Here is a 27,955-nt window from a genome sequence, read left to right on the forward strand (position 1 = left end):
GGAGAGAGTGATTAGTAAGTGGGTGCCAGCTCTGCTAATCACTCACCTGGCGCTGCTCTCCTGAGCCCTCTCCACCTCTCTCTCTCTCCCGCAGCCACGCCTCGACCACGCTCACCTCCACAGATGTGTTCTACGCCAGCATAGCAAGTCTGATGCCAGGATCATTTTATTTGTGTTACTTGCACAAGTGTTGATTTGCCCTGAACAGCCAGATTTCTTTACGCAACTCTTTTCCCCCTCTCTTCTGTACATTTATGTATCCGATGTGCCTCAGGGTGTTTATTCCTCCAGAAGGGCTGGCTGTGCACTTGAACCCCTTGTCTAGGGCTGCCTGGCTCTGAGTAGCTGGCTCTCCCCAAACAAGACTCTGCCTGTGTCTTTTGTTTTGTTTTGATTGAGACACACCTAGCAACAGAAGTTCCATATCATATAACTTACAGTCATGATGATAAAAAAAAAAAAAAAAAAAAAAATCAGCAGGTTAACAGTGAAATGTACACTGGTTAAAAGTCCTGATCGAAAATATCAACCAGTGGTCAGCAGTCCAAATCTAAACTATGTACGAGAGACATTTCCTGTGGCATCCTCATGTGCATTGTAGTGGTGACAGTCTGCTGCCGTAGTTGTGAAGAGGGTGAGGGTCTTCTGTCACTGACACCACAGCCAAATATCAAGCTCCATCCCCAGGACAGAGCCAACCTTTATGATGAGCTTGGTGATATTGTTCCCCACAACCTGTAACCACATGACAGCAAATACGTTAACACTGGCTACCACAGACTGACTAACAAACATTCTACCATCTGCTACCATTCACATCATTTAGCATTTACATTGTTTCTAATGGCACTACTGTATAGTTGAGCAGTCTGCTAAGTGTTTCAAGTCTTTGTGCGCATCAGGTCGGTGCATTTCTCTCTTTTTCTTGCACAGGGCGCAAAACTTTGCAAACCTTATTAACACGCTGCTGTTCTTTTCCATTCTGACATTCCATAAGGATCTTCTCTACTGTGTGTTGTCTTGTACACTGCTTACTAACATACATTAGCATCAGGCAATGTAACATCTACGCTGCTTTCTCTTCAAGGACCACAGCCGAGCGGAGTACGAGTTCCGGGTGATGCAAAAGACATTGAAACATGAACATTCAACTCCGAAGGTAAGACTGATTTGGTAAAATGTTGATGAAGGATCTCAGTTTGGTAAAATGTTACCTCTGTCATGTGTGCACTATAAGATGAGTACATTTCATAAGCACTAACTGACTGGCCAGCCAATACAAAAACTCTTGTTTCATGTTTTGTATTGATAATAAATAAATGTATGAATGAATAAATAAATGAATAAATAAATAAATAAATAAATGATTGAATGAATGAATGAATGAATAAATAAATAAATAAATAAATAAATAAATAAATAAATAAATAAATAAATAAATAATCAGTCATCATCTACTCACTCTTATGCTGATGGAAAGTTGGATGAAGTTTTGTAGTCCCCAAAACTTTTACAGAGCTGTAGAGCAAAACAGCATTGCAGCATTCTCCTAACCAACTAATAAAAAAAACCCCAACAAAGATAAAAAAAAAAAAAAAATATGTAAATGGTTTCATACGGCTCATCTGGTGTAATCTAAGTATCTGATCTAAATGTAAATCTTCAACATAGCTGCAAAGCTAAAAGTGTTACAGTGCACAAGCAGCTAGACCATACGTCAAGGAATTTGTGATTGACTGCAATAAACTTCTGTGCTTTGATTAACAGCTATGAAACAATATTACCCTCTTTTATTATATAATGCAAACGTTGTGCAAAAGTAGTTTATGCATTCCCCTACACACACAGTATTGAAAGTAACATGCTGGTGAGTTCTCCAGACAAGGTTCAGGTTCAACCATGATTGCTAGTCTATTGCCTTTCGTCTGCACAAGGTCACAGCCATCTTTTACTCAAATACACAACACACAGGCAGTCGTCTGAGCTTTCTGACCCAGTTTTCTGTAGCCTTGAATGTGACATGATAGCTCGGGGCGGAATTAGCTGTGCTCCACTGCAGACATAGTGTGAGTGTGTGCAGTATGTGTATGTCTGAGTGTGTGTGTGTGTGTGTGTGTGTGTGTGTGTGTGTGTGTGTGTGTGTGTGTGTGTGTACAATGTGTGTGCTGATTGCATCTGCAAGCACAGGGCATATGAGTCGCTACTAACTGAAGCTGTGGTAGCAGAAAAACACATATTAACACACATATATCTCAGATATGCTGTGAACTTTATGTCCTTCACATAATTCTCTCTCTGTGCTGTGTGTGTGTGTGTGTGTGTGCGCGCGCGTGTTTCAGGGTGAGAAGGTGAAGCTGACATGTACAGACAGAATGCCGGCCTACCTGACTACCGTGGTAATGATGGGCTTCATGGTGAGTCTCAGTCTCTCTGCAGTGTTACATCACCAGCCTCTGTGTGTCTAACATGTGTATTATATTGTGAAGCAGTAATATATCATTTGTTGTCACTCTGAATTATTACAGATTCACACATCTCAAGAGTGAGGGACAGCAAAGTGTCCATATGTTTAATTTAGGGAAAACTAGACAACAAAACTTCCACATAGATTTAAGGATTCTGACAATCAAATGAAGTAAAAAATATGTGCTTTAACATATTATGAATTAAAATAAGCTTAAGAGGTGTATCCTGTTATAGTGTTTCATGTTTGGTAACCTAGGGTAATTATGATTTTGTATGTGTTTTCCAGCTGGTTCTACCTGGTAACCTTACATTTATCAACAGCTTCAAAAAAGTCTGTGTCAGAGATAACCAGCAACAGGCTATATCAGCTGTAATGTTTTGTTACAGCTAATATTAGTTATGGTTGATTTTCCATAAATGCTAGAATGCAACTATTGGCTGCTGTCTGGTGTATGTTCTCCATGCAAGCCAGTGTCTGTACTGTCCTTTGTAAGAGGAAAAAGAAAATCTGTCTGGGATTGTCTGTTTTTTTGTAGTTCAACTAGACTAGCAGCATGGTGACTCTCAGAGAAATGATCATGCTCTTTGTGTCACATTAATATCAAGAGAATCCTCCAGTTCAAGCTGTATCATATCAACGTTTTAATACCATCTCTAAATCAGTAGGTGACAGCTGTTATTTAAGTTCCCCACTGTGATTGTTTTGTAGGATTATCAGCTGATTGTTCTTCTACTCTCTTTACTTTTAGATTGCTGTGACATTTGCCATTGTCTTTGGAGTCATCTTGTACCGGATAAGCATTAAGGCAGCACTGCACATGAGCAACTACCCTGCAGCACGGTCCAATATCAGAGCCACTGTCAAAACAACCGCTGCCATCATCAACCTCATCATCATCATAATTTTAGATGAAATCTACGGTGCCATCGCCCGCTGGCTCACCACACTGGGTGAGGCACATTTGACTGCTAACCACCTGAAGACATGAGTGATTCTCAAACCAAATATTCATTTCTGCAGATTGAGTGGATCAGAAATATTCTTATTATTTAGAGGAGCAATTTGTGAAATATGGCCAGAATTCTACTCAAAACATTCAAACATGAACTAACATTATCATCAGGGTATGAAGAAAAGTTAGATGTGAAAACACTGTGGCTGCAGATGCTATTTTCACTATTTTTGCTGCTGATGACCAAGTCTCTGTCACTTCTCTCCTGCTACGCACCTCTCCTGTCCCTGCCTGCCATGTCTTCTAGTCCTCTGAGTCATAGCCTTGGTCGATATTACCCTGTGATCAGAGGTCTTGGTACCGCCACACTCTAAGGCCATTGGCTCCATGTCTAAGTGAGCTGTGAGTGAATTAGCTAACTATACGTAGCTGCAGTCAAGGATAGCTCTCAAAGAGTGGCACTTGCTGGTAACTCTTGTGATATGCTGAACCCCATGTTCTTGGAACTACTTTCGAAATCTGGTCACATTTTTACATTTTTGGGTGATGGAGTCGTTAGATGTATAGTAAAACTGTGCTCCCAGATGAAGGGATGTTACTCGGAGTTAGGGTTAAGATAATGGGATCTATTCTGTGCTGAGACCCATCTTCCATCCAAGTTTCTTTAAAAAGATATTCAATAGATTTTTTTGCCTGCAAACCAACCAATCAACCAACTGATAAACAGGCATCCTGAAATCTTAATAATAGGAATAAGCCACAAAATGATTAAAATGAACAAAATGGTAGTTCAAGAACTGAGGTGGCAAAAATGTATATGTTGCCAAGGTTGTTATGCCTTTATAACTTACCATTTACTATTAGTTTAAAGGGTGGGGTAAACAGATATGCTGGTACATCTGGCAGTAGCAAGGCCAAGAAATCTGAGATACTCCAAACTGAAAAGGAAAATGAAGGTCTGCTTTTCAAAGTATCAGACTGGACGGAAATACAATGAGCTAAATGTGGGTCAGTCTCAATCTTGGGTCAGGCTAGTTGGAAAAAAATATACAGTCCAAACGGGAGAAAATTCTGCTTGAGAGGTGTCACTGACAATGTAGAATAAGACTATAAACTATATACTATAAACTTTATCATACTGCCAGGTTTAGACCCAGAGAGATACTGTAGTGTAGATAATACATTTGTAAGGTGAAGAGAAAAAAGAATAACAGCTTCATATACGCTCACAGAGGGGAAAAAGACAACTTTCAAAACATTTGAAAACCTCAAAGGAGAATTTAGACTAGAAAGAGTTTCAGCGGAAGGTAAGGAAGTGATTAAGGTGTTGACATGGGCATATATGTTAACAACCACCTGCAAAGAATCTTTCTGAAATTAATTATTACACTGTCAAAGAGTGATTGGTTGGCATTCCATGTATAGAATCCAACAATATTTCAATAGCTCTCAGAGGAATAGGGTATTCAGACAGAATCAGCTCTGTTTAACAGGTTTGTTTACTGAGGTGTGATGTGGAAAGTTGGTTAGCAGTGCTTCTGTTTGAATTGATGTGAGATAATTAAGTCACATATTGTCTGTTTTTTCAGAGGTTCCCAAAACAGACAAGAGCTTTGAAGAGCGCCTCATCTTTAAAACCTTTATCCTGAAGTTTGTCAATGCCTTCACACCTATTGTGTATTTGGCCTTTTTCAGGGGCAGGTAAAAACTTCTCAGTTCGTCTTGTTTTTTGTGTGTATTTTTATGGGGTTTTTTTGTTGTTGTTTTTTTATCAAACTTCTGCAAGTCACTAGTAATCCATATATTTGCATTTTCTCTTATTATTTTCTCTCACATACTGCCATGGTTGTGCTGTGCACGGAACATTGGCCTTTCTGTACATGACCTGCTGTCATCATGCTACAACATGTGATGGTTGTGTCTGGTTCACAGGCTTGTTGGGCGGCCTGGAAACTACTTGTATGTTGTTGGATCGTACAGAATGGAAGAGGTAATATACACTTAAACACAGTGAATTAAAGGTTTAAGCTACTGTTGCGGCACATTGTCACATGTCACATGTCAACATGACAATAGTAAAACCAAATGCATTAGTCCGTGTCTTGTTAGTTTTCCACCCTCCTTTTCTTTCAGTCTAACCCAAGCCCGATGGTTCCTAATGAAGACATAGATAAAAAAAATAAAAAAATAAAAAAAATACTGTAATTTTTAACAAATGTTGTATAAATGTTATATCCTTTTCACCCTGGACAAAAAACACAATGACATGATCCCCTCCCTAACATCTGGCTTTTTACTGTTGTCAAATGACACAGGTGTTTATCTGCTCTAGCTCCAATCAGCTGTGATGGAAACATAACAGCCAGGTGGACGTGCTTATACTCTCCTGCACTGATATGTCGTGTTAAATTGCCATGAATGCCGGTTTGCTAATACTTTTGTTAATATTTTTCACCCATCTCTGATCGAGCAGCATTCAAACATCATTCTGCTGGCACTGAGTTTGAAAAAGAGACTGAAGTGAAAGACATTTAGGAAGTAACGACCCTTTGTGGCGTCTTTTTCTCTAACAGAGATTTGTCAGCTGCCTGATCAGTAGTGCACATGTGCGGCTCTTCAGAGAGATGAGAAAGAAGCGAGACGTTTCACTCCTCACGCCCCTTATTATCAGCTCATGAAAGTAAACAAAGTGTTTCATTCAAGATGGTACATGTCATGTACCCCCCGGGAAAATTAGTAACAAGTACGTCACTTTGATCCGCAAGTGATCGGGGTTGTTTCTATGTTCATGCCCATGCTGACTGGTGGCATGGCTACAGAGTAAACAGCAGCTTGGAACACCATCCATCCAAACTGCTGCAACAAATAACAATACAATGTAACGTAATTGTTTTTCATTTTTATTTGACATGAGGACCTATGTCAAAATGCCAGAACATACAAACAACCCTGATTGCTTGCTGATCAGATCTTTGATTTACACTCAGTCAACTGTACAATTTGCATTCCTGTTGATCAGGTTACAAATCTGTTTACAATACGGGTTGGCCCTCCTACATCTCAGAAGCAGATTGTATTGCACCTGAAGCTGTTTGACAAACACAGCAGAAGAAGAACTGCTGCACTTACGCATTGTATTAACAGCAACAGTTTAGCTCATGGCCATAACTAACACGGCTCTCTGACCCATACAGATCAATACTCTCTCACTCACACAGATCATTCAGTGGTGGAACTGATCTAGGATCAGCCTGTATTTGATTGCTTGTATAGAAATGGCTGGAGCTGTTGTTCCTTGTCACTTCAGCAAGACAGAGTACAGTGGGCTCATTTTGGTGTACTTTATAGAGGAGGTGGATGTGTTTCACTTGTGTTTACTCAAGCTTTCCTCTCCCAACTGTCAACTCTGTATACTACTGTCCTCCCTTCAGGCTCTCCTGCCATTTTATGACACACTGTTCACTTTCTCCTCCTCCAGTGTGCTCATGCAGGATGTCTCATGGAGCTTTGCATCCAGCTGTGCATCACCATGCTTGGCAAGCAGCTCATCCAGAACAACCTGTTTGAGATTGGCATACCGTGAGTGCAGAGCATACACTGTGCAACATGCAAAAAAGGCACCCTTTCCCATGATACTAGCACACAGAACAGCCGCATAAACAAGATAAAGTAATGTTCAGCATAGATTAAAATAAATGGGCTCGGCAAGCCTCAGAACAAGGTGTGCAGACCCACTCAGTTGTTCTTGCATGAGAGAGGAATAATTTAAAAGCCTGTCTGTCACACTTGGGAACCAGACAGTGCATTGCTCTGACTTTAATCAAAGTAAAACCAATGAGTAACACTGTATATAAAGTGGCGCATGCTTCAGTGAAGTCTTATAATAGAGTATATTGCTTGTTTAAAGTCTTAATATTTAGATGATGATAAATCAATTCTATCACACCAGAGCACTGTTTTCAAACATAATGTCACAATGCTGTACCACAATTATAGAAGCAGGCACAGAAGTATTCGTCTCATTTCCAATAAGATAATTTGAAAATACACTTTGGCTCTGATGCAATATCATTTTTCTGTCTATGGTCACCCACTTGTAATGTCTGGTTGATTGCATATCAAAAGCAATAGCACGTTAACACTGAAATTTAAAACTGCTTAGTAACTTATAACTAAAGTTTTCAAATAAATGTAGAGAAGTGGAAGGGGAAAGTAGCAGGATATGGTAATTGAGTAAACTGCACTTTTGACTCCAAGATTTTGATTTTTTACTGCAAATGTATATCAGGCGTCAACAATGTGACAACAAACTACACTAAAATATAAAAAAAAAACAAAAGTCCTAAAAAAAAAAACATTAATGTCTGGGCTTATCAATACTAGGGTACTTCATAAGTTAGTCCCAGGGCCCGTTCAATACCAGGTTTCCATACACATCCTTACTCAGACTGTCAGCTGTTAACAAGTTTGTTTACAGTGCATACTGTATGAAGGACCTCTGATCTAACAACAAACATGTTAATGATACTACTATGGATTATGTATGCTTATCAGTGTTAATAAGGATATGTTAAAGACTGATGAGATCCTTTATTATTTAGTAACTAAGGCTTGTAAAAGGACATTAAGTTAAGTGTTTCCCATATTTTCATTATTTTACCCTCTGCAGAATGTGGAATGTGCATCATATCACCCCCATGGTTTTGCACATGACATGACTGTCATTTACATCCCAGTAGAGCATCATTTTTTAACCAACCAGGACCCACTCCTCCAAACGTTGCTTGATAGCACCACTAATGTATCCTAAAGGATAATAGTTGTCGCTTGCGCTTTGTAAAAGAACACTTATTAAAATCACATCATCTAGAAAAGAGACAGTTAAATGGAATGGCTTTAGAAACAAGGCTTAAATGTGCTTTCTATGTCATCGGCCATTGGTGTATGCAGGAAGCTGAAGAAACTGCTGCGGAGGAGGAAGTCAGAGTTGGATTCAAAGCAAGAGGAGGAGCTAAACAAAACCCTGCAGCGCCATGAGAGAGACCACATCCTGGGTCCTTTTGTTGGCCTCAGCCCTGAGTACATGGAGATGAGTGAGTCTGAACAAAAGGCATTTGCAAACAAATACATAAACATACACAACATGCACATGGCTGCTGTGCTGTGTGAGGTTATTAAGAGTTTTTTTTTACTTGAAATCCCCCCCAAAAATTACTTACTGAAATATATTCAAACACTGACTGGCATCTGGATCAGTCTGCTGTGTTATTGAGGCTGACGCTGCTATTTCCTCAGTAATACATTTTCCAGCTTGCCTGATGTTTGCTAACAGCAAAGGTCCTCATCTTCATCTCGTCTGTGAGAGATCTTCTGCCCTGATCCAAAGATAATCCTTCAGAGGTGCTTGTGCCCCATGTTAATTACAGTCTTTGAACAGCCCAACCCTTGTAGAACAAGTCTAGGTCAAAAATAAAAAGTGTAATGGCTGTGACCGCTTTGAAGCAATCACTTTAATGTGCAGCTTTTATGTACCTACAAACACATCCAGTCACTCGTGCTTCATGTCAGACACTAGCTTGACATCGCAAATGTCAGTTGTTAGCTTCATGGAGTGAACTAGAGAATTTATTCTCTGATACAGCGGAAAAACAAACTAATCTCCATGTTGAGGTACAGTATGTCGACCTTTAATTTAATCAAATCCATTTTCCCACCACACAGAATGTCAGCTTGATCATGCTTCATGTGATCCAGAGACTTATGTCCATGCCTGTATGTGTGTGTGTGCTTAGTAAAGATTAAGAATTACATAAAGGGTTCTGTTTTTTAAACAAAAGACAAAGTGTTGATCCTGTAACTGTCTACTAAAATCTCAGCTCATTTGTGTTTTTTAGTCATCCAGTTTGGGATGGTGACTCTTTTTGTTGCCTCCTTCCCTCTGGCTCCACTCTTTGCTCTGCTGAATAACATCATTGAGATTCGCCTGGATGCCAAGAAGTTTGTTATGGAGCTGCGCCGGCCAATAGCAGCCAAAGCCAAAGACATTGGTAGGTGTTCACATATATTAGGGTGAAAAATCCCAGAGAAGAAAGAGGAGATATGATTTTAGGTTTGATAAACATAATGTTTAAAGGGATATTCCTTGTCACAAGTAAACAGCTCGATCTGATCTCACTTCACCACTCTAGATACCAATAAACACATCACGTGAACAAATGAAAACAGTGTCTTTAGACAAAGACAGAAATATGTTCAGCTGTAACAATGCCAAATTTACAAGAAGCCCCAATTTGTCACCGACTGTGTTTCACAAAGTTCATAAAGTTTCACCGCACTCAACAACTCTCAAAATTTTGCAGTTTATATATTGGTTTCTATTTTTTGTAAAATTTGACATTTTTAATGTCAAGATGTTGTCTTCTTTCATGAATGTAGTGTTAATGATGAAGTCAGATGAATCTGTGGGTTCATATAGCTGTTAAATGTTGGTAGGTAAGACACACTTAGGGTAGCACAGACTGGTACAGCAGTGCCACAAAAAAAAAAGACTTTTAACAAATAAAGAAACAACTTCATATATTGCATTTAATGCCAAATTTACAAAAGGCATGAACAATTTAGAATTTGCAACTACCATTTTGCAAAGTTTAGCCTCACTCAACAACTCAACAAATTTCATGATTTTGGCATATGGCAATTATAAAATTGACTTGTATTTCAATAGCGCATAATAATACTTGTCACATTGAAACATTCACACACACATTCATACACTGATGGATAGGGTCTTAGATCAATCTATCTCAAACCAGCAACCTTCTAATTACTTGACAATGCACTCTACCTCCTGAGCCACAGCGGTCATTAGTTAAGTGGTTAGTTAAAACAGAGTGTATTCGCAAATGTCCGCTGCTAACACTGGCATTCCGCCTGACATTCTGGCTTCTTGTTTCACAGCCTGTAAGCTGACAGGATTGACAGTCCTTCAGTATGAGCTTCAAATGCATTCACACTGCTTAAAAGAATGTGGCCCAGACAGTGTATCTGATTGGCCATAAAATAGATTAGTTTTAATATGTGCTACTTACTGGTTCTGATGCAGCATGCAATTTGCAAAGTGACAAGAAATTAGAGTTATCAAACTAATGGAATGGAGTAAAGAGGACACTATGTGCCTGGAAGCCTGAAGTAGCAGAAAATGCAAATACCAAGTCAACAAATCAACAAGCCAAGTAAAAAATACCTCAAAATTCTACTGAAGTACAATACTTGAGTAATCGTACTTATTTGCATTCATCATTACATGGGCCACCTCTGAATGTGGAAGTCATTCTTTATGTCGTAAATAGTATTTAACCTCTATTTGAATAGCTCTTTTCCTGCAAAGTAGAATTTAAAAGAGGCAATTTCATACAGTCTATTAGCAGAAATCAAATATTATATTACGAATTATTTTTTGAATAGTGTGTAATTGCCTGAAACAGAGAATCAATGGGTTTTAATCAGCCTAGAGTGAGCTTTTTATATCTACACGTCCTCCTCTTTGAAGTTCACTGTATTGCACCACTATGTTTCTTAAGTAGGCCAGAATGAACAAATCAAACGCTCAAGGGGACCTTTCAGATTTCCCAAATGTAGGATTAAATTCTGATGTATTTAATGAAAAAGTATAGAAAAGGGTCCCTGCCTCCAGATGCATTACCACACAACACAATTGTGAAGTGAAAGTGAAGAGAAGGCTGTGATGGATCAGTGTAAGTCGGTTCCCTCTCATTTACATAGATAAAATGACACGGGTGCCAGAAGCTCTGGTACTGGTCAGCAGTAATACAAAGAAAAGTTCCTGGTTAACACAACATTCAGTGTTATTCCCACCTCATATGCAGAGGGTGCTTGTGCCATCTAGTGGAGGCTGCACTGTGGAGAACTTGCATATTGAAGATAATGTTCCCACTGTAATGACAGCTCCTCTGTATTTCTGCAGGCATCTGGTACAACCTCTTGAGAGGCCTCAGCAAGGTAGCAGTCATTGTTAATGTAAGTCTTGTTTGTTGATGCAGTGTCGATGTATTGTGTCTTAGTCTACTGCGGTTTGTTTGCTTATCAGCTAGCCCCAGGCTGTCCTGTCCTAATAATACCACTTTGTATATTAGGAAGCAATCATCTGATAGCCCTGTATTCTACAAAACTAAATCAGTATTCAAGTTTATTTCTTTTGCTTAACTAAGACAAGCTTACCTGCCTTGTTAACTCATCAAAACACACTGCATCCAGAATGAACTTAAACAAACTAAAAAGTCTTCATTACGTTTCTTCATTCCTCACTCTTAATTGAAGTACACCTTTAACCTGGACATTTGATTTCATGAAGACAGTAAGCAGATGAGCACTTGTCTGTCCCCCAGGCCTTTGTCATCTCCTTCACCTCTGACTTCATCCCACGGTTGGTCTACCAGTACATGTACAGCCCTGACGGCACCATGCACGGTTTTGTCAATCACACTCTGTCTTACTTCAACGTCAGTGACTTCCAGCCAGGCACAGCTCCTGTACAGCCAATGCACCTGGGCTACAAGGTAGATGTATGCAGGTAAGGTTTCGTTGCTGGTTCAGCCGGGTGCACTTGATTTTGGAATTTAAGTCCGTTGATGTGTTGGGATAATGATTAATATTTTGAAAAAAAAATATCATTTTCATGCCAAAACCTCCCTAAAAATCATTCTATCATCTCTGATAAAAGTGTTACGCTTTTACATACGAGTAGGTACTCTAATACAGTGTCATCATGTATTTTTAGCAATTAATTAACATAATATTGATGACTTTTATGGGGAGTGTAACACAAAAGGGAGGTCTGGCAAACAGTAAAACCATTAGATGAAATCTTTTTCAAATACGTTTCCAAATAACTCAATTTTCTCTCTGCAGATACAAGGACTACAGGGAGCCTCCGTGGTCCACTACACCATATGAACTTTCTAAGGAGTTCTGGGCAATTCTGGCCGCTCGCCTTGCCTTTGTCATTGTCTTTCAGGTTTGGAACAATCAACAAGCACACTGACTATGTGCCTTTACATACTTCTCAATAGGCACGTCACTCACCTATGTAACATATATTGGAAAGCCACTGTACCTTGAACAAGGCACTAGCCTAAATTTGGAGTTGGTCCCTCGGTGCTGTTCAGCTGCCCAATGTATTATATGTTACGAAAATAAAGATTCTTCTTCATCTACGTCTGTAGCCCGCATATGTACACATACAGTATTTTTAATTACTATTCAATCAAGCCTAGTACTACTATTACATTTGAATAAAGCCTCCATCTGCTTACTTTGATTAGTCCCATTTGCTACTTGTCACAGTTGCTTTAAAACTGGTGCTCTTGGACCCACATACATTTTTTTGTCCCTGACATATATAAACTTTTGAACCATATTCATAATGCTTGTTTTGTATTTGATCCTCCTGGATGCAGAGCTCCTCAGGAGGCAGAAAGTACCTCACTCAATTGTGCAAAGCGTTTGCGTGCAAGCCCAATCTGGTATCTCTATTAAACCACATGATATCATAGGCTACAATCAGACTTGATGGAAACAGATGAAAGGGTCATTTTTCTAAACTTTTTTATGTAGTTTATGAGGCAATAAAATCTAGAGGACACTGAGATATCTGAGCCTGAGGTGTACTAATCTGCCTTTTGTTCTCTCTGTCATGTACAGAACGCGGTGATGCTTATGAGTGACTTTGTAGACTGGCTGATCCCAGACATCCCCAAAGACATCAGCCTCCAGATGCACAAGGAGAAGATCCTCATGGTGGAGCTTTTTATGAAGGAGGAGCAAGGCAAAAGGCTTGCAGCATGGGACAACCACAACCAGGACAACTGCACCTCCCCATCGTCAGCCAATGAGAGTCCACCACAGCCCCGCTCACGGCCCGTCTCTAACGCAAACTGCTGTTAAACGGCTAGGGGTCAAGCAAAATGTTGTTTGGGAATATTTGCAGGAATAACGTGACCTATATAGCCCAAACTTTGACGTGCTCGCATCAGAATCCTTTAACCCTCAATACTGGATGGTTGCCTCTGTCCAACACTGTTCCCATGTAATGATGTTACATATTACAGAAGCCAGACCTTGTTTGTTTAGCTATTAACAGAAATCCAGTAAGTAGTTAGACAGGACTCACAGGATTTATGATCCCAAAACATTACTTATTGGATGTATTGGAAAGGAACAAGCCATAAGCTTCATTTGACTCGGGGAATTTCCTTATTTATGAGATCACCATTCTGACAGAAAAGTGTCTAACCTAATGTGTGTCTTATTTTCAAGAAGTTGCTGTCTGCCACCTCACCCTCCTGACTTGAAAGCAGCTTTTATATCAAAGACAGCCTCTATTAATCCGTCTAAATGGTCCTCAGAAGAACTTCCTCCAGGTATCTTACTGCTGAGATACAAAACACACGGAAAGCCTCCCTCCTGCAATTCATGTGTAAAGCTCAGATAGGCCTTTTTTGCACAAAAACATATAAATGCAGAACATTATTGGTGTACTTTTTAAATATACAGCATGGTCAGGAACATGCTTTGGTTGCTGGCATATACAGCAAGATTTTGGAAGAACTTTTGTCAAGCTGCCTGTTGATTTGTACTGTTTTATGTATGAGCACCATTTTGGTCATTCTTACATTTGTTATATCTTGAATAGGAACAAACTGCCTAACAGTTCTCAGTGCCATTATTCCTGGAAGCACAAAGTAACTGGGGTTGCAACGGTTTGATATGTTTATAGCACAATAACCATCTCAGAAAAGATCACTATTTCACAGTGTAATGGTCTATGGTATTACATTGGATGGTATTTTGGCTGAACAATGGCTTTACTAAAACCAGTGAAAATTGTTATGGCAAACATGTTAGCAGGTAATTATTTGCAAAACTGATATTTACTATTTTATCCAGCCAGCCCAGTACATACTGTCCTTTCAAATTAAGCACCCAAAAACTGGCTGATTATCTTACAAATGAATGAATTGCCAACACTGTCTGTCTGTTGCTTGGTGCTGAGCAGGTAGTCTACAGTTGGTTCTATCTGAGAAACAGTGAGCAAGACTCCAAATCAATAAAAGTTGCTCTGTGTCTGCTGACAGTGTAAATACGCAACATGTTCATCATATCAATGTAAAGGTGTTGATATGTCAGTTTTTCAGCTTGCATCTGTGGCCACAGAATATGTCAATCTATAGCCCCTTTCACCTATCAACGCTGGACAATAGTGAGAGAATCAGATCTGGATATTGTCCACATTTCCTTGTTCACAGATGCATGACACAGCAGGGGCCAGATTGAAACATTAACATTAAACCATGTTGTTGACATGTGTTCACACATATAGCTCCTCCAGGTTAACTCTGGATAAATCCAGAGGTACAGTGCATGTGTGAAAGGGGCTGATGTTTACAGATCCAGTGTCCACACCACCAGATGCTTCTAAATCCCACACACTGGACCTTTAAAGAACTTCTCAATTTACACGTGTTCATTTGGTGTGTTCTTGATGCTCAACATACTAGCTTAGGATGCAAGTTTACCGATGCCTGAGTTGATTCAGACCAAATTCCTTTCATTCATGACAGAATTCCTCATCTGTCACAGGTAAACCACAGTTTGGGAATTCTTGGCTTATGTAGCTTCAACGAAACTGGAAGTAAATCGTTTTTGTTTCACTAATTAGAACCATAGGAGCCATTTATACTTAGCATGTTGTTAGACAGCATTATTCATTAAAAGGTTTTGCTGAGCAAAACAATTTTCCCCATTCCGCCGCTCGTGCTGTTGGTATTCCAGACTAGCTGGTCAATGTAGAGATAAAAAAAGTCAATTTCAAATGTGTGTTTAATCATTTACAGCAAAGGTGTGCCAGCAGACTTGTGTGAAAACTGAACTTAAATGTACTCATGTTTAAAATGTGTAGTGGTACGAGTATGTACAGTATATACAGTATGTGACATCATGCACATAAACCATTAGAAAGCTGCATCTTGGAACAAATGGAACTGTGGTACATGGTTACATTGATAGCAATGGGAGATTCAAATTCAAAGTGCATTTTGTTTTTGCTTAAGTCTCTGACAGTGTCTTGCTCTTAACCTGCCTTATATTCTCCCAGCGGCTCTGCTGGCTTATTTAAGATTCCTTTTAGTAGTCATAGGAGTAGTGTCAAACATGGAGAGGGAGCCCTGTTTCAATAGTATTGTCTATCCTTACATTAACCACTTAAATCATTTGGCATTTTCATTTGACTTCTTAAATATTTAATCACAAATAATGAATAATATTTGGTTTTGTGTTTATCAAACTGCAAAAACATACGTGGGGAATAACTGGACATCACTTTGAAAAAGATACTGTTGACTCAAATATCAGGTCACATGTCTGGTCTGCACTCAGTAATGTGTCAAATTCTGCACCATGCTGTCAATATATATCAGCCTACCCCAAATGTAAGCCCTCAACCCAGACTGAAAGAATGTATTATTATATTTTTAATCTTCTGTGATGTATAATCACTTTTAGGTCAAAATGTTGTATATCTGTTTTTTCTATCGCAACCATGCATTTCTAAGTGTATCTAATTTGCTGAAAGGGTTTTATCAACCATCAACAAGAGACCCGATGATAGTGATATTCTTTAACCAACTGTCTTCATTTTAATTCATTACTTAATGTACTAGAAACCATAAATACGGACCTATATTTGGCTGTATCTTTAAAGATGTCTGTGTCCTCTAATACAGCCTGCAAAGATACCGTGTCTGTGATACTTTTCCTTTCAAGCAAAACCTGCAGTTTACTTTTACCACATCTTTATACTCTTAATACTGTGTGTGTAAGTAGGGTTAGTGTTGTTCTTCAGTGATAGATAACTGCTGCCACAGGGCTGCAGGGTCTTTTAAGGCTAGAATACTTTTCTCCTCAGAAGCTCTTATAAATTGATGTCACATGTGAAAACTCTCCCTCGATGCCCCTCATGTGATTTCATTCTCCGGCTGTCGGTTTCCATATTCAATGTGCAGCGTCAATAAAACACTACAACATGTGACCTGCTAATCTATTCTATTATAATGTTTGTCAAAGCACATTACTCAACATGTTTGAGTGTATATGCATGTATAACCAATGTGTCTGTCTCTGATGTGTTTTTGTTTAAACTAACTGCAAATAAATAAGACATGAATTGCATGGATTGTAGACATTCATTTAAAAATGACTGCTTTCACTTTGTTTTGGTACTTTTTTTTCGCATCTGTACCACTAATCAATTTCTGTCATTCTATTAATAATTATATTTATTTGTATTATTTTCTTGAGTGGCTGAATGTAAAATTGTGTACACTGCGGATGGATATTGGTGAGACACACACACAATAAAAACATTTAATTTGCCGAACCACCAGACATAGCGATGCCTCTGGTAAAGTAGGTATTGGCAATATGTAACTTTAAAAGCAATGGTTGCAAACTGCAACTACAGAATGAACAGTTGATAACCATGGAGGTGTTACAAGGGAAAGGACTAGGAGGAAACATATTAGTTCCTTTAGCCAAGTACATTGTGACGGCCACTAATAAGCTGAAGTAAAAGTGTTGTTTGTTAGTCTGCTAACAAATCTGAAGGTAACGCTGCCTGCTATGGTTAATGGCAGTTTCACACCAATTCACTGTTGGTGAGCATATATTAACTTCAGTTTTTAACAGGCACATTAAGTACATAAATATGACTGCCTCATAAATAAAAACCCTTATTTCAGAAAAGCTTGGACACTGTGTAAATTGCAAATATAAACAGACGGCAGTGATTAAAAATTCTTTTCAATTCTACTGAAAAACTACAATATAAGGCAAGATATTTAATGTTACTTATAAATTTGCGTTTTTTTTAATGAAAATATACACATATATACATTCTGAATTTGATGCATGCAAGACATTTGGACAGGGGCATGTTTTCCACTGTCTTCATTCAGCTTTTCTTTTTTCAACTTAATATGGCCATTCAACATTGGCTTTCAACCTTGCCTGTATGTTGCCGAGATTTCTCTGCTGTCTCTCAGTCTCTGGATTGCAGATGGTGAAATTCTTTTTGACTGTGCCTTAAAAAACTATTTCTCAAACTGTTGGGACTATTTACCTATCCAGTTTTCATAAAGTGTTGAATCCACGCTTGCAAACATCTGAGCCTTTCGGGGATGTCCCTTTCATACCAATGAACCTGTGGAATGCTACAAATGTTTATGGAGCGTTCCACAACATTCTTGCTAAAATGCTGCCACGCTTTTAACCTCATGGAATTTTTTAACTGGTTCGACGACACACACACACACAACTACAGTTCACAACACGGCTACACGTGAACCCTGTCTGTGGGTGTAACCACAAAACATCTCTGATAATAACCACCTGTGTGTTTTTCCTGCATGCCGCAATGGCACGTAACGTTACAGCCAATCACTGGCCGCAGTATCAGATCTTGATCACATGATTAGCCTCTGGGCACCTAAAGACGAGGCAAATTTTGATAGTAGGTATACTGAAGCATTTCGGTCGGTGCCATAAAAGAATCGAAGTTCGGTACCCAGCCCTACCCATGGCCCAACTTTGGTATTTTATGTTGCTCAATCTTTATTTCATTTAACTTTATTGATTTGTGTAGTTTTTGTTAAGTCAACTGTCCCCTCTGTAGAACTAAATTAAGTCTTGTAATTCAACTTGGTGAACAATACTTTTCTTGATACCAATTTTATAATATCAATTCAACTTGTTGAATAACAGCATTTCTTCCATAAGTTTTTCATCAAACTATCACAGCTGGACTTACTTTCTAGTACTTCTTGGACTACACGCACAACTAATGTCAAGTACTTTATTATCAGAATACACAGATGGGGCCCAAATGCTTGAAACACAAGACTAAACTTTTCCTTCAAATTGTTATGCTGACATTATCATTTGTACTGAAAAAGAAAAAAAAATAAATAATTTGCATTACATTCAAAATAAATCCCAAAAAATATTTTGACTTGGGCAGCACCTTTCTGTCTTACAGAACTTTCGGTGAATAATTTTTTTTAAAAAAAGGTGGTTAATAGGCATTTTTCTATCTTGCATCTCTCCATTTTCTGTTTCTTGTTTCGCCAGAAACCACAAACTGGGGACCAGACAAAGAGCTGAGTAGGTAGTAAATCTGCTGGAGTAAAAAGCCAACATAAAGTTTATTCAAATAGCAGAACCAAAGGTATCTCGCTCTTTGTCATTGTGACCATCATTTATTGGATCTGATATATAGTGTTACACAGTCACAGTTCCAGGAAAATGCAGTTCCCGTGAAAGCATCCAAATTGAAAGAAATCAGACCACACAATTTGTTTTTTGTTCAAGTTAATGTTGTTGCTCTCTCTCTCTCAAGAAAAAAAAAGGGTAACAAAATGTTGACATCATTAACTGTTTACTTCTACAGAGAGCTACAGTTTGGGTTTGGATTAATAACCGAGTCTTGGACAGCAGGGATTAGCTGACATGACAAATTGTGAGTCAGAGTGTGTCTCACTCAGTGTCAGCTGTGTGCAGAGCAGAGGCCCAGGCCTGGTCTGAGGGGGCATCAGGCAAAACCCAGCTCTGAGGAACAGGAGAACCGTCAGGATGACCCGCTGAAACCACAAACGCATCCCACTCTCTCCTGAAAGAAAAACATATCACAAGCCCATAATTATTATTGTTAAACAGGCTGTAGTGAAGATGCACTGAAAAAGTGAAGATGAAGATTTACCTGACTTGTAGCAAAGCATGCAGTGAGCGCTCAGCTTGGGTGTAATATGCTCTGAAGGGCTGCAGATAAGAATCAGTAGGTAGCTGATCTGTGAAACAAATGGAAAAATCATTACCAACAGTATTCTGCAAAACAAGCACATGTATTTGATTCAAATCATAATGCTGAACTAAGAACAAATGTTTTCCTTTTAGTGTGGATGAGCTGTGAGGGCTTACCTCCAAACAACATGGTATCCACTTTGTGTTTCCTCTGCAGCTGTCGGTCCCTCTCCCTCTTCGCTCGTTTCTCTCGCTCTCGTCTTCTGTCCTCCTCCTGCTCTCCTTCCAGCATCACCATCAGAGCCTTCTCCTCTGTTGAGTAGACTGCTGTCCTCCTCTTTAACACGCACCTCAGCTGTTCCAGTCGGCTGCTAAATGCCTGTTCACATTCTTGCTCAGTGATGATACCTGCGACAAGCAAACACACAGTTACAGCTTGCCGTATGCTACAGCTACACTTTGTACAATGCTGACATCACATGTGCTGTTTGTAATGTTCCACTAAAAATACACAGCTAAATAAAAAAGGAGGGCAAGAATGATTACTGCTTTTTCATATTTCTTAGAATTATCTTTCCCATTATTTCTCGTCATGTTGGTCAGTACCCAATAGTACCAAAAAACCTGATCCATTCTTCACATGTGTGAGTGGTTGGAAATTGGTTTGGCTTAGAATTGACCATTTGTCAGGCGCTAACACTGAGGCACTAATGACTTAGGTTGGGGTCTGTTTTACAGCACCAGGATTGCAAAACTAAATTAAGTTAAGTACTTTTGTGCTTCATAACATAAACAGAAAAAAAATCTTAATTTCCAGTTGTGTTTCATATTGTATTCCAGCAGATGAAGGACCCAAATTCTCAATTTGTACAGTGGTTTTCAAAAGTATTCATCCCCCTTGAATGTTTCCACATTTTGTCACATTAAAACCACAAATGAAATTTTTATGTGATGGACCAACATAAACTGGCACATAATTGTGAAGTAGAAGGAAAATGATACAGGGTTTAAAAACTGAAAAGTGTGGAGCCCTCCTGAGTCAGTACTTTGAAGAACTATCTTTTGCTGCTTAAATTTTTCCCTATTCTTCCTTGCAAAATAGCTCAAGCTTAGTCTGATTGGATGGAGAGTGTCCATGAACAGAAATTTCCCAGTCTTGCCAGAGATTCTGAATTGGATTTAGGTCTGGACTTTGACTGGGCTGTACTACCACATAAATATCCTTTGATCTAAACCATTCTACTGTAGCCCTTCCTCCACATGTGTGTTGCATCCCCCACATGGCTTGTGGCAAACTGCATGGCTTTGTTTCAACAATGGCTCTTTTTTTGCCACTCTTCCATAAAGGCCCGATCTGTGGAGTGCATGAGTAACAGTTGTCCTGTGGACAGATTATTCCACCTGAGCTGTAGATCTCTGCTGCTTCTCTGATCACTGCTCTCCTTGCATGGCCTGTCAGTTTAGGTGGATGGTCATGTCTGCTAAATGCCCTAAATGTAAATGTTTCTCCAGGTCTGTCACTTTGTCTGGTCCATTTACCCGTCTTTTCCGAGTCCACTGCCGAGAAAAGGACTAGATGTTGTTTTGCAAATTACTGCACAAGGGTCTTATCGCAAACATTTGTAATACTATTCTGTCACTCAATAATGTAACACTTAATAAGATCTGATCAGAAAATGCTTGTTGTCAAATGTTTGTGACAGGCTGTTATTTCTCCAAAATCGCCAAGAGAAGCAAACTTGTAGCATACTGCTAACTCTCACAGCACGCAGTAACATGGGACTGAGAAAAAGGTTGATCGCTGAAAACAACAATAACTGTCCTACCTTTCCTCAATGCTGCCTCTTTCCTCAATCTGCGCAGTTTCTCAAGAGATCTCAGGACATCTTGCATCCTCTTCACATCTGCTTGCTTCTTCCTCACCTCACAGAGAACAGCGTCTGCAGCAAGCTTCAGTTCCTGCTCCTGGTACACAAACAGATATCTGATGTAATTCACAGTTAACATGTCCCATGAAAGATATGTCACAGCATGAGATGACATGATACTAGAAGAGCCATTAGTTTTCAAATTATAAGATTAATACAATAAAACAAAAACAAAAAATCAGCTTTGAGAAAGTTAAAATTCTTTACCATAATATTCAAATAAAAATCCACAAACATCATCTTTCATCAGTTATGAGACACAAGTTTTTGCACACCCAAAAAAAACTTCCACTACCCTCCATTGTTCTGGAGTGGAGGCAGAAAAATCTCAATTTCTTAAAACCTAGGGAGAAAAAATACATAGAGACCACTAGCAAGGTTTTCAGTTAAGCTGAATCACAAACCTCCCAGTCAGTTACAGTTTGTTCCACCTAGCTGCAATTAGTGCCCACTGGAGGTAGTTGGTATGGTACAGCTCTCGGCTCAACTCTCTTGAATAGGTCATAATTTTACGTAGGTCTGATAAAAAAAAACAAAAAAGTATTTGGTCACAATCAGCTAAAAAACTGAAAAGCATCTTGTGTTATAAAAGAACAAAATAAGATGTTGCTTGAAGCCGGGCTCCTTTACTACTGCATATGAGTGCGTGGCGGCTAAAATGTACAGTATCTCACAAACGTGAGTACACCCCTCACATTTCTGCAAATTCATTCTATTTTATCTTTTCATGGGACAACACTGAAGAAATTACACTTTGATACAATGTAAATAGAGAGTTAACAGAATAACTCAACACATAGCCATTAATGTCTAAACTGCTGGCAACAAACGTGAGTACACCCCTAACTGAAAATGTCCAAATTGGGCCCAAAGTGTCAATATTTTGTGTGGCCACAATTGTTTTCCAGCACTGCCTTAACATTTCACTAGAGCTTCACAGGTTGCCACTGGAAACCTCTTCCACTCCTCCATGACGACGTCACAGAGCTGGTGGATGTTAGAGACCTTGTGCTCCTCCACCTTCTGTCTGAGGATGCCTAACGGATGCTTAATAGGGTTTAGGTCTGGAGACATGCTTGGCCAGTCCATCACCTTTACCCTCAGCTTGTTTAGCAAGGCAGTGGTCGTCTTGGAGGTGTGTTTGGGGTTGCTATCATGTTGGAATACCTGCAGCCCAGTTTCCGAAGGGAGGGGATCCATGCTCTGCTTCAGTATGTCACAGTGCATGTTAGCATTCACGGGTCCCTCAATGAACTGGAGCTCCCCAGTGCCGGCAGCACGCATGCAGCCCCAGACCATGACACTCCCACCACCATGAACCAAATTAGTTTATCTTGGTCTCATCAGACCACAGGACATGGTTCCAGTAATCCATGTCCTTAGTCTGCTTGTTTTCAGCAAACTGTTTGCGAGCTTTCTTGTGCATCATCTTTAGAAGAGGCTTCCTTCTGGGACGACAGCCATGCAGACCAATTTGATGCAGTGTGCGGCATATGGTCTTAGCACTGAAAGGCTGACCCACCCCTTCAACCTCTGCAGCACTGGCAGGTGTTTATTTTCCAAAGACAACATCTGGATATGACGCTGAGCATGTGCACTGAACTTCTTTGGTTGACCACAGCGAGGCCTGCCAGTGGAACTTGTCCTCCACTGCATCTTCTTCTTTTTTTTCCCCAGATCCTCATAGAGTTCTTTGCCATGAGGTGCCATGTTGAACTTCAGTGACCAGTATGAGAGTGTGTGAGAGCGATAACGCCAAATTTAACACACCTGCTCCCCATTCAAACCTGAGACCTTGCAACATTAACAAGTCATATTCACTAAGGGGTGTGCTCACTTTTGTTGCCAGCGGTTCAGACATTAACAGCTGTGTGTTGAGTAATTTTGAGGGGGAAATAAATTTACACTGTTATACAAGCTGTTCACTGACTACTTTACATTGAAGCAAAGTGTCATTTCTTCAGTGTCGTCCCATGAAAAGATATAATGAAATATTTGCAAAAATGTGAGGGGTGTGACTGCACGTACTGAGCCATGACATCAGTAAAGTGACAGCTCCGAGAGGAAGACATGCACAGTTACATGTCTACTGGATTGGGTTGAAATTTTTACTGAGCATCCAAGAAACAGTAAAGATGATACGCAACATGTATTCATTTAGATAGTTGTTGCAGTATCTTTCAAAGTAATCCAATTACAAAAAAAATGTAATACTTGTTTTTTTTTTTTTTAAACCTTAACAAAGACTCTTTTGTGCGGTTTCATTTAACAGGTAAATGAAACTCGCAGCTCCTTACTTTTTTCCTTCTTGAAGCTGACAGCTGCACCATTCAAATAAGGTCTATGTTGCAAAGTTTAATCATCCACCTGGAAACTCAGATGTCTTTGGGGGGGTATTTATACAATAAATCTATAATTACAGATCCCATATACAGTGTCATATACAGTTCATCCTGAGCAGCACATATCTGGAATACCATACCCACACAACTGAGGAATATGACATCTCCCAACTATTTCTCCAAACCTGTAAAACAGTGGTTATTGGAAAATCAAATACACTGTCATAATCTGGGATAATGCGATTATGTCTGCGTTTATATGCCATCATGACACTGGGACACTGTGCTTTCTACCCCTCCAGTGAAGACAGTTCATGAGAATGTTCCGTATTGAGCTGCGGAGTTTGGTAAGATTGTCTTATTAAAACAAATTGGTTGATTTACAACAACTGGATTAAGAACATCTTTGTCAAGGTAACCATATGTGAGTTTGTCTTCTTTGAACCCCAACTTGAACACATAAATACATTGAATACATGAATACAGCAGGTCAGTAGAGGATTCGGCTCTGACAAATGCACTTACTTTCTTCTTCTCTTCTACTTGATGTACTTGCTGCATCCTCCACTTATCTATTGCGGCCTCCTTCTCAGAGATGGAATCCTCTCTCTGTTTTGCCTCCAGCATCTGCAGCTCCCTGGTTCTCAGTCGCCTCGCTCTTCTCTTAGCAACACGGGACAGTATGGTTTCTACACACCTGCTGTCGCTGAGGGCGGCCAGACAGTCCTGCAGCTCTCTCTTCGCGTTTATAGTCATGGAATAAGATTCCGTCCAGTCGGGCTCGTTCTCAGCGCTGTCCCTGAGAGTTTTACAGGACTCCGCCAGCTGTGAGATGAGCTGAGCTGCCCTGTCAAGCGCCTCTCTCGTGCTAGCGATACCGCTCTTCTGCTGCCGGGCCTGGGGCGTCTTGGAGGTTTTGCCTGTTCTTTGTAAGAACCGCCGGATCCACTGCTGGTCCTGCCTCCTCTGAAGGGCTGTTTCGTCCTTGGCTTGTGTCGCCGTTCCCACATTTCGGTCGTGGTCCTTACCCCGCGGAGTGCAACCGAACGGAGCTGCGCCGCCGTCACAGAAATCCTGATAGTTATGATGTTGTTTCTGAAAGGAGTCTGGGTCGCACGTGGCAGTCTGCGAACCGGACCGAACATGCTGGGGAATTATTTGGAATGGTGACGGTCCCACACCGGCGCCGGGAACGTCGTGGAGGAAGCGTTCAGGGGGTGGACAGCCGAAAGGTGGCAGGGGGACGGATGGGTCATATCCATACGGAGGGGCAAAGCGAGGCGCTCCGAACCATCCTCCGCCGGAACAAGGCGTCGGGAAATCTCGCCTGAAGTCGCACGGGCGATTGTCATATCCCAGGGCTGGTGTCCACTGTAGCGCAGAGTGGTCCGGCTGAGTGTTCATGCTCGGTGGTGGTCTGTTAGCGGAGTATGGTGTATCCAGGAAGCCACCTGGATAGGCCGGGGGCTGCTGTGTGTCTGGCGGAAAGTGGCGATATGGGTCGTCCATGTCGCGTCCAGTATAAATCCCATCTATGACTAACTTGTACACGATTTAACAGTTACATGCTCATCCACTTCTTCTGTGTGTCCGTCTGCCGCCTCTACTGCTGCTGCTTCTTCTTCTTCTTCTTCTTCTTCTTCTTCTTCTTCTTCTTCTAATGAATTGACGGAAGTCTGTACACTGTAAAGCGCGACACTGCCACCCACAGGAGGGCCTTCATGGTGTGGGTATCATCGGATAATCCCTAATTAATTTGTAATTTCACAACTAACCGTACATTTGACTATAAACTATATATATATATATATATATATATATATATATATATATATATATATATATATATATATATATATATATATATAATGAAAAATGAATATTCGTTTTTTGTTTCCAAATGAACTATGAAATAGCGGAAATAATAAAATGAGAAGCTGAAAGAAGAAAACGCTAAAGCCAAACTGAAATGGTGGGTTTAATTCATCTGAAGTCTCTTCTGAAGAGAACGAAGTGTCCTAACAGTTGGGTGAGAATTAAGGTGTAAAAATAGAATATAAATTGTGATCCATACTGCAATGCTTGCTTGAATTTGTGTCGAGAAACGGCTTAAGTATGTAGACAGTGAGAATGAATCACATACTCTGAATGGGACTGAAAAGTTAAATAATTAATGTATCAATGATTGGGAACGTCTAAATATTTAAACAGACTTTCTGGCTTGAATGAATGAAAAGATGATAGTTAAATATTGTGAACATGTTGGGAAATGTACTGTGTGTGCACTGGAGTGCGCGTTTACACATGCATTTTTGGCTGTGTATGTTACGTGTAGTCATATGTGCGCATTTGACTGCATTTGCGTGTGTGTCACTGTGTGTGTAAAACTGACTCGTTGATAAATCTGTCTCGCTATGTGTTGGCCCGACTGTTCTATGGTGGTGGTAACCAGGGTGGTCATGGTAACGGACTGTCAGAGTTGATTTAATAGTGATTTTAGCTGAGGCTCACCTCACATTATCATGCTTGTCCACAGTAACAGTAACTCCTATCACTCAAATCAAGATACAGAGACTTGTGAGCCTTTTATAAAATATTGAGTGTGTGTGTGTGTGTGTGTGTGTGTGTGTGTGTGTGTGTGTGTGTGTGTGTGTGTGTGTGTGTGTGTGTGTGTGTGTGTGTGGTCACACATGTGGCTTGTGGAGCAGTTCAGAGAAGTGGATGTTTGCCTGCCTCCAGATATTTTTCCTTTCAGTTCAGTGGAACATAATGCATCAGCTGGTCAGTGTTCCTGTCACTGAAAAGCCCACTGAGCCAAAGTTTTTGTCCGATTGCCACGAGACAACCACTGCAGCAACGAGCATGAGTATTCAAGGAAAATCTGGACAATTTGTTATTCTGTTAGTGAAAATGAGAAATGTGATACCAAGCCATATGTTTATTTTGTCTTTCAACAGAAGCCTGAACAAGCAATAAAGCAGGAGGAGATCCTCGGGGTCATGGGGGACACAAGGACTGACTTCCTGCAGGGGGTCCTCTGGGATTACAACATCCTGGACATCCAGAGGAAGCTGTGGGAGCCACCATACAATAAATTAAAACATGGGAGCATAAAAACTAGAATCACAACAGAGGGAAGTGATTAAGATTGACATTTCAGGAAAAGAAGAATTAAAGAGGAGAGGAGAGAAATGAAGCACAGAAAAAGTTGGGATCAGTATTTCTTAATAATTAACATGATCTTACTGTTTTGGGTATTTTGGTTGTTCCTTCATTGTATAATTTCCTTCATTTATGTTTATGTTATTGTTTGCAAAGTTTCATTGTTATTAAATGTAACCCAAACATTTCTACGCATTCTACGTTTTTTTATAGTTACCAGTACCCATCTACAGTTTTAGTAGTGTATTGTCAGTGCTCAATTTTTTGAAAAGGCATAACAAGAAGAAAAATGTGTAAGTGGCAGAATGATCTCAGAGGAGCTTAAAGTTTTGACATTTGAAGGTAGAGGAAGAGGAAAGAAGAGCAGGTTGAATAAAGCTTCATATTATAAGAGGCATAGTAGGAGGAGGAGGAGAGAGAAGATGAAGAGTAGAAATTGGAGGACGAGGAAGAGTAAAATATAGAGATGAAAAAATGCCCCAAATCCATAAAACTAAAATGCATAGCACTACACTGCTGAAAAAACATCATGTAGTCATAGCAGAAATAGAAACAATAGTAGCAGTAGTAGAAATTGTGCAGAATAACTACAAGTAGTACAGGAAAAGGGAGTAGAGGAGGGAAAGAGAGACGAAGCAACTGAAATGTAAATGTAGCAGTGATGTCACACACTCTAGCTCACACGATACACACCCATTATAAAATCTGAAGATGGCGAAGGTAAAGATGAATAGCTGAAAGTCTTGTTACTTCTTCAAAGTTGGAATGATGTCTAGGTCAAGAGGAGAGAATTAAAGCAGAGAAACTGTTGGGACCAGTTTGAATATTTTCTGTCATGTGTCATAATCTTTTGTGTTCTGTTATTTGATAGTAATTAGCATGATTACAGTTTGGGTATTTTGGTTGTTGTTCCGTCATTGTATTATTTCCTTCATTTATGTTGTTATTGGTCACAAAGATTCATTGTTAATAAATTGAACCCAAAATCATCTAATGTTTTCATTGATGTTAAGAATTTTTATACATAAAAATGCTTTTGAATAGAATTACCTAACCCAGCTTTAATGGAAGGTGTAATGCCTTACAGTTGGGAAAAAAAAAAGCTCTGGTACTGCCCTTTACTAAGCCAGAGTCCATGAGAAGGGGGCTTTCAGAGTATCGTAAACAGCAGAAGGTAATTGCGATTGGGAAACTGTAAGAGAAACAACTGACTAGTAATTGGACAGAATTTAGA

At 39.8% G+C, this 27,955-nt stretch overlaps 2 protein-coding genes and 1 long non-coding RNA gene across 6 annotated transcripts in view; 2 read left to right on the forward strand and 1 right to left on the reverse strand.

Annotated features, from left to right (window-relative positions):
• Positions 1 to 18,434, forward strand: part of ano1a (anoctamin 1, calcium activated chloride channel a) — a 77,549-nt gene extending 59,115 nt beyond the window's left edge. For all 4 annotated transcript variants that reach the window (XM_037095137.1, XM_037095134.1, XM_037095135.1 and 1 more), the window contains 12 exons: positions 1,088 to 1,159; positions 2,340 to 2,414; positions 3,216 to 3,417; positions 5,009 to 5,120; positions 5,352 to 5,409; positions 6,898 to 6,998; positions 8,370 to 8,512; positions 9,314 to 9,466; positions 11,404 to 11,456; positions 11,825 to 12,009; positions 12,348 to 12,453; positions 13,140 to 18,434. In XM_037095137.1, coding sequence (XP_036951032.1) covers positions 1,088 to 1,159; positions 2,340 to 2,414; positions 3,216 to 3,417; positions 5,009 to 5,120; positions 5,352 to 5,409; positions 6,898 to 6,998; positions 8,370 to 8,512; positions 9,314 to 9,466; positions 11,404 to 11,456; positions 11,825 to 12,009; positions 12,348 to 12,453; positions 13,140 to 13,382 — 1,503 coding nt within the window. In that variant the 3' untranslated portion in view covers positions 13,383 to 18,434. The remainder of the gene's footprint in view (positions 1 to 1,087; positions 1,160 to 2,339; positions 2,415 to 3,215; positions 3,418 to 5,008; positions 5,121 to 5,351; positions 5,410 to 6,897; positions 6,999 to 8,369; positions 8,513 to 9,313; positions 9,467 to 11,403; positions 11,457 to 11,824; positions 12,010 to 12,347; positions 12,454 to 13,139) is intronic.
• A 227-nt stretch (positions 18,435 to 18,661) lies between these two features.
• pdcd7 (programmed cell death 7) lies at positions 18,662 to 25,204 on the reverse strand. Its single transcript, XM_037095138.1, has 5 exons — positions 24,085 to 25,204; positions 21,116 to 21,254; positions 19,467 to 19,697; positions 19,249 to 19,336; positions 18,662 to 19,158 (listed from the first exon to the last, which is right to left on the reverse strand). Exons 1-5 carry the CDS (start codon positions 25,066 to 25,068, stop codon positions 19,026 to 19,028), a joined length of 1,575 nt encoding a protein of 524 aa, XP_036951033.1. The 5' UTR covers positions 25,069 to 25,204; the 3' UTR covers positions 18,662 to 19,025.
• A 279-nt stretch (positions 25,205 to 25,483) lies between these two features.
• LOC119017940 lies at positions 25,484 to 26,783 on the forward strand. The gene is made up of 2 exons (XR_005074605.1): positions 25,484 to 25,588; positions 26,268 to 26,783. It is a non-coding gene; the product is annotated as an uncharacterized LOC119017940 (long non-coding RNA).
• The last annotated feature ends 1,172 nt before the right edge of the window (positions 26,784 to 27,955 follow it).

The sequence above is a fragment of the Acanthopagrus latus genome, chromosome 4 (genome assembly GCF_904848185.1).
Source record: "Acanthopagrus latus isolate v.2019 chromosome 4, fAcaLat1.1, whole genome shotgun sequence".
NCBI lineage: Eukaryota > Metazoa > Chordata > Actinopteri > Spariformes > Sparidae > Acanthopagrus > Acanthopagrus latus.

Bases quoted from the DNA above. Each gene is read 5' to 3' on its own strand.
- pdcd7 (XM_037095138.1), bottom strand. From the start codon at position 25,068: ATGGACGACCCATATCGCCACTTTCCGCCAGACACACAGCAGCCCCCG. The intron at 19,698-21,115 runs GTAGGACAGTTA...TGCTTGTCGCAG, and splicing joins AGAGGCAGCATTGAGGAAAG to GTATCATCACTGAGCAAGAA. The intron at 19,159-19,248 runs GTAAATCTTCAT...TTTTTCTTTCAG, and splicing joins CATGCTTTGCTACAAGTCAG to GAGAGAGTGGGATGCGTTTG.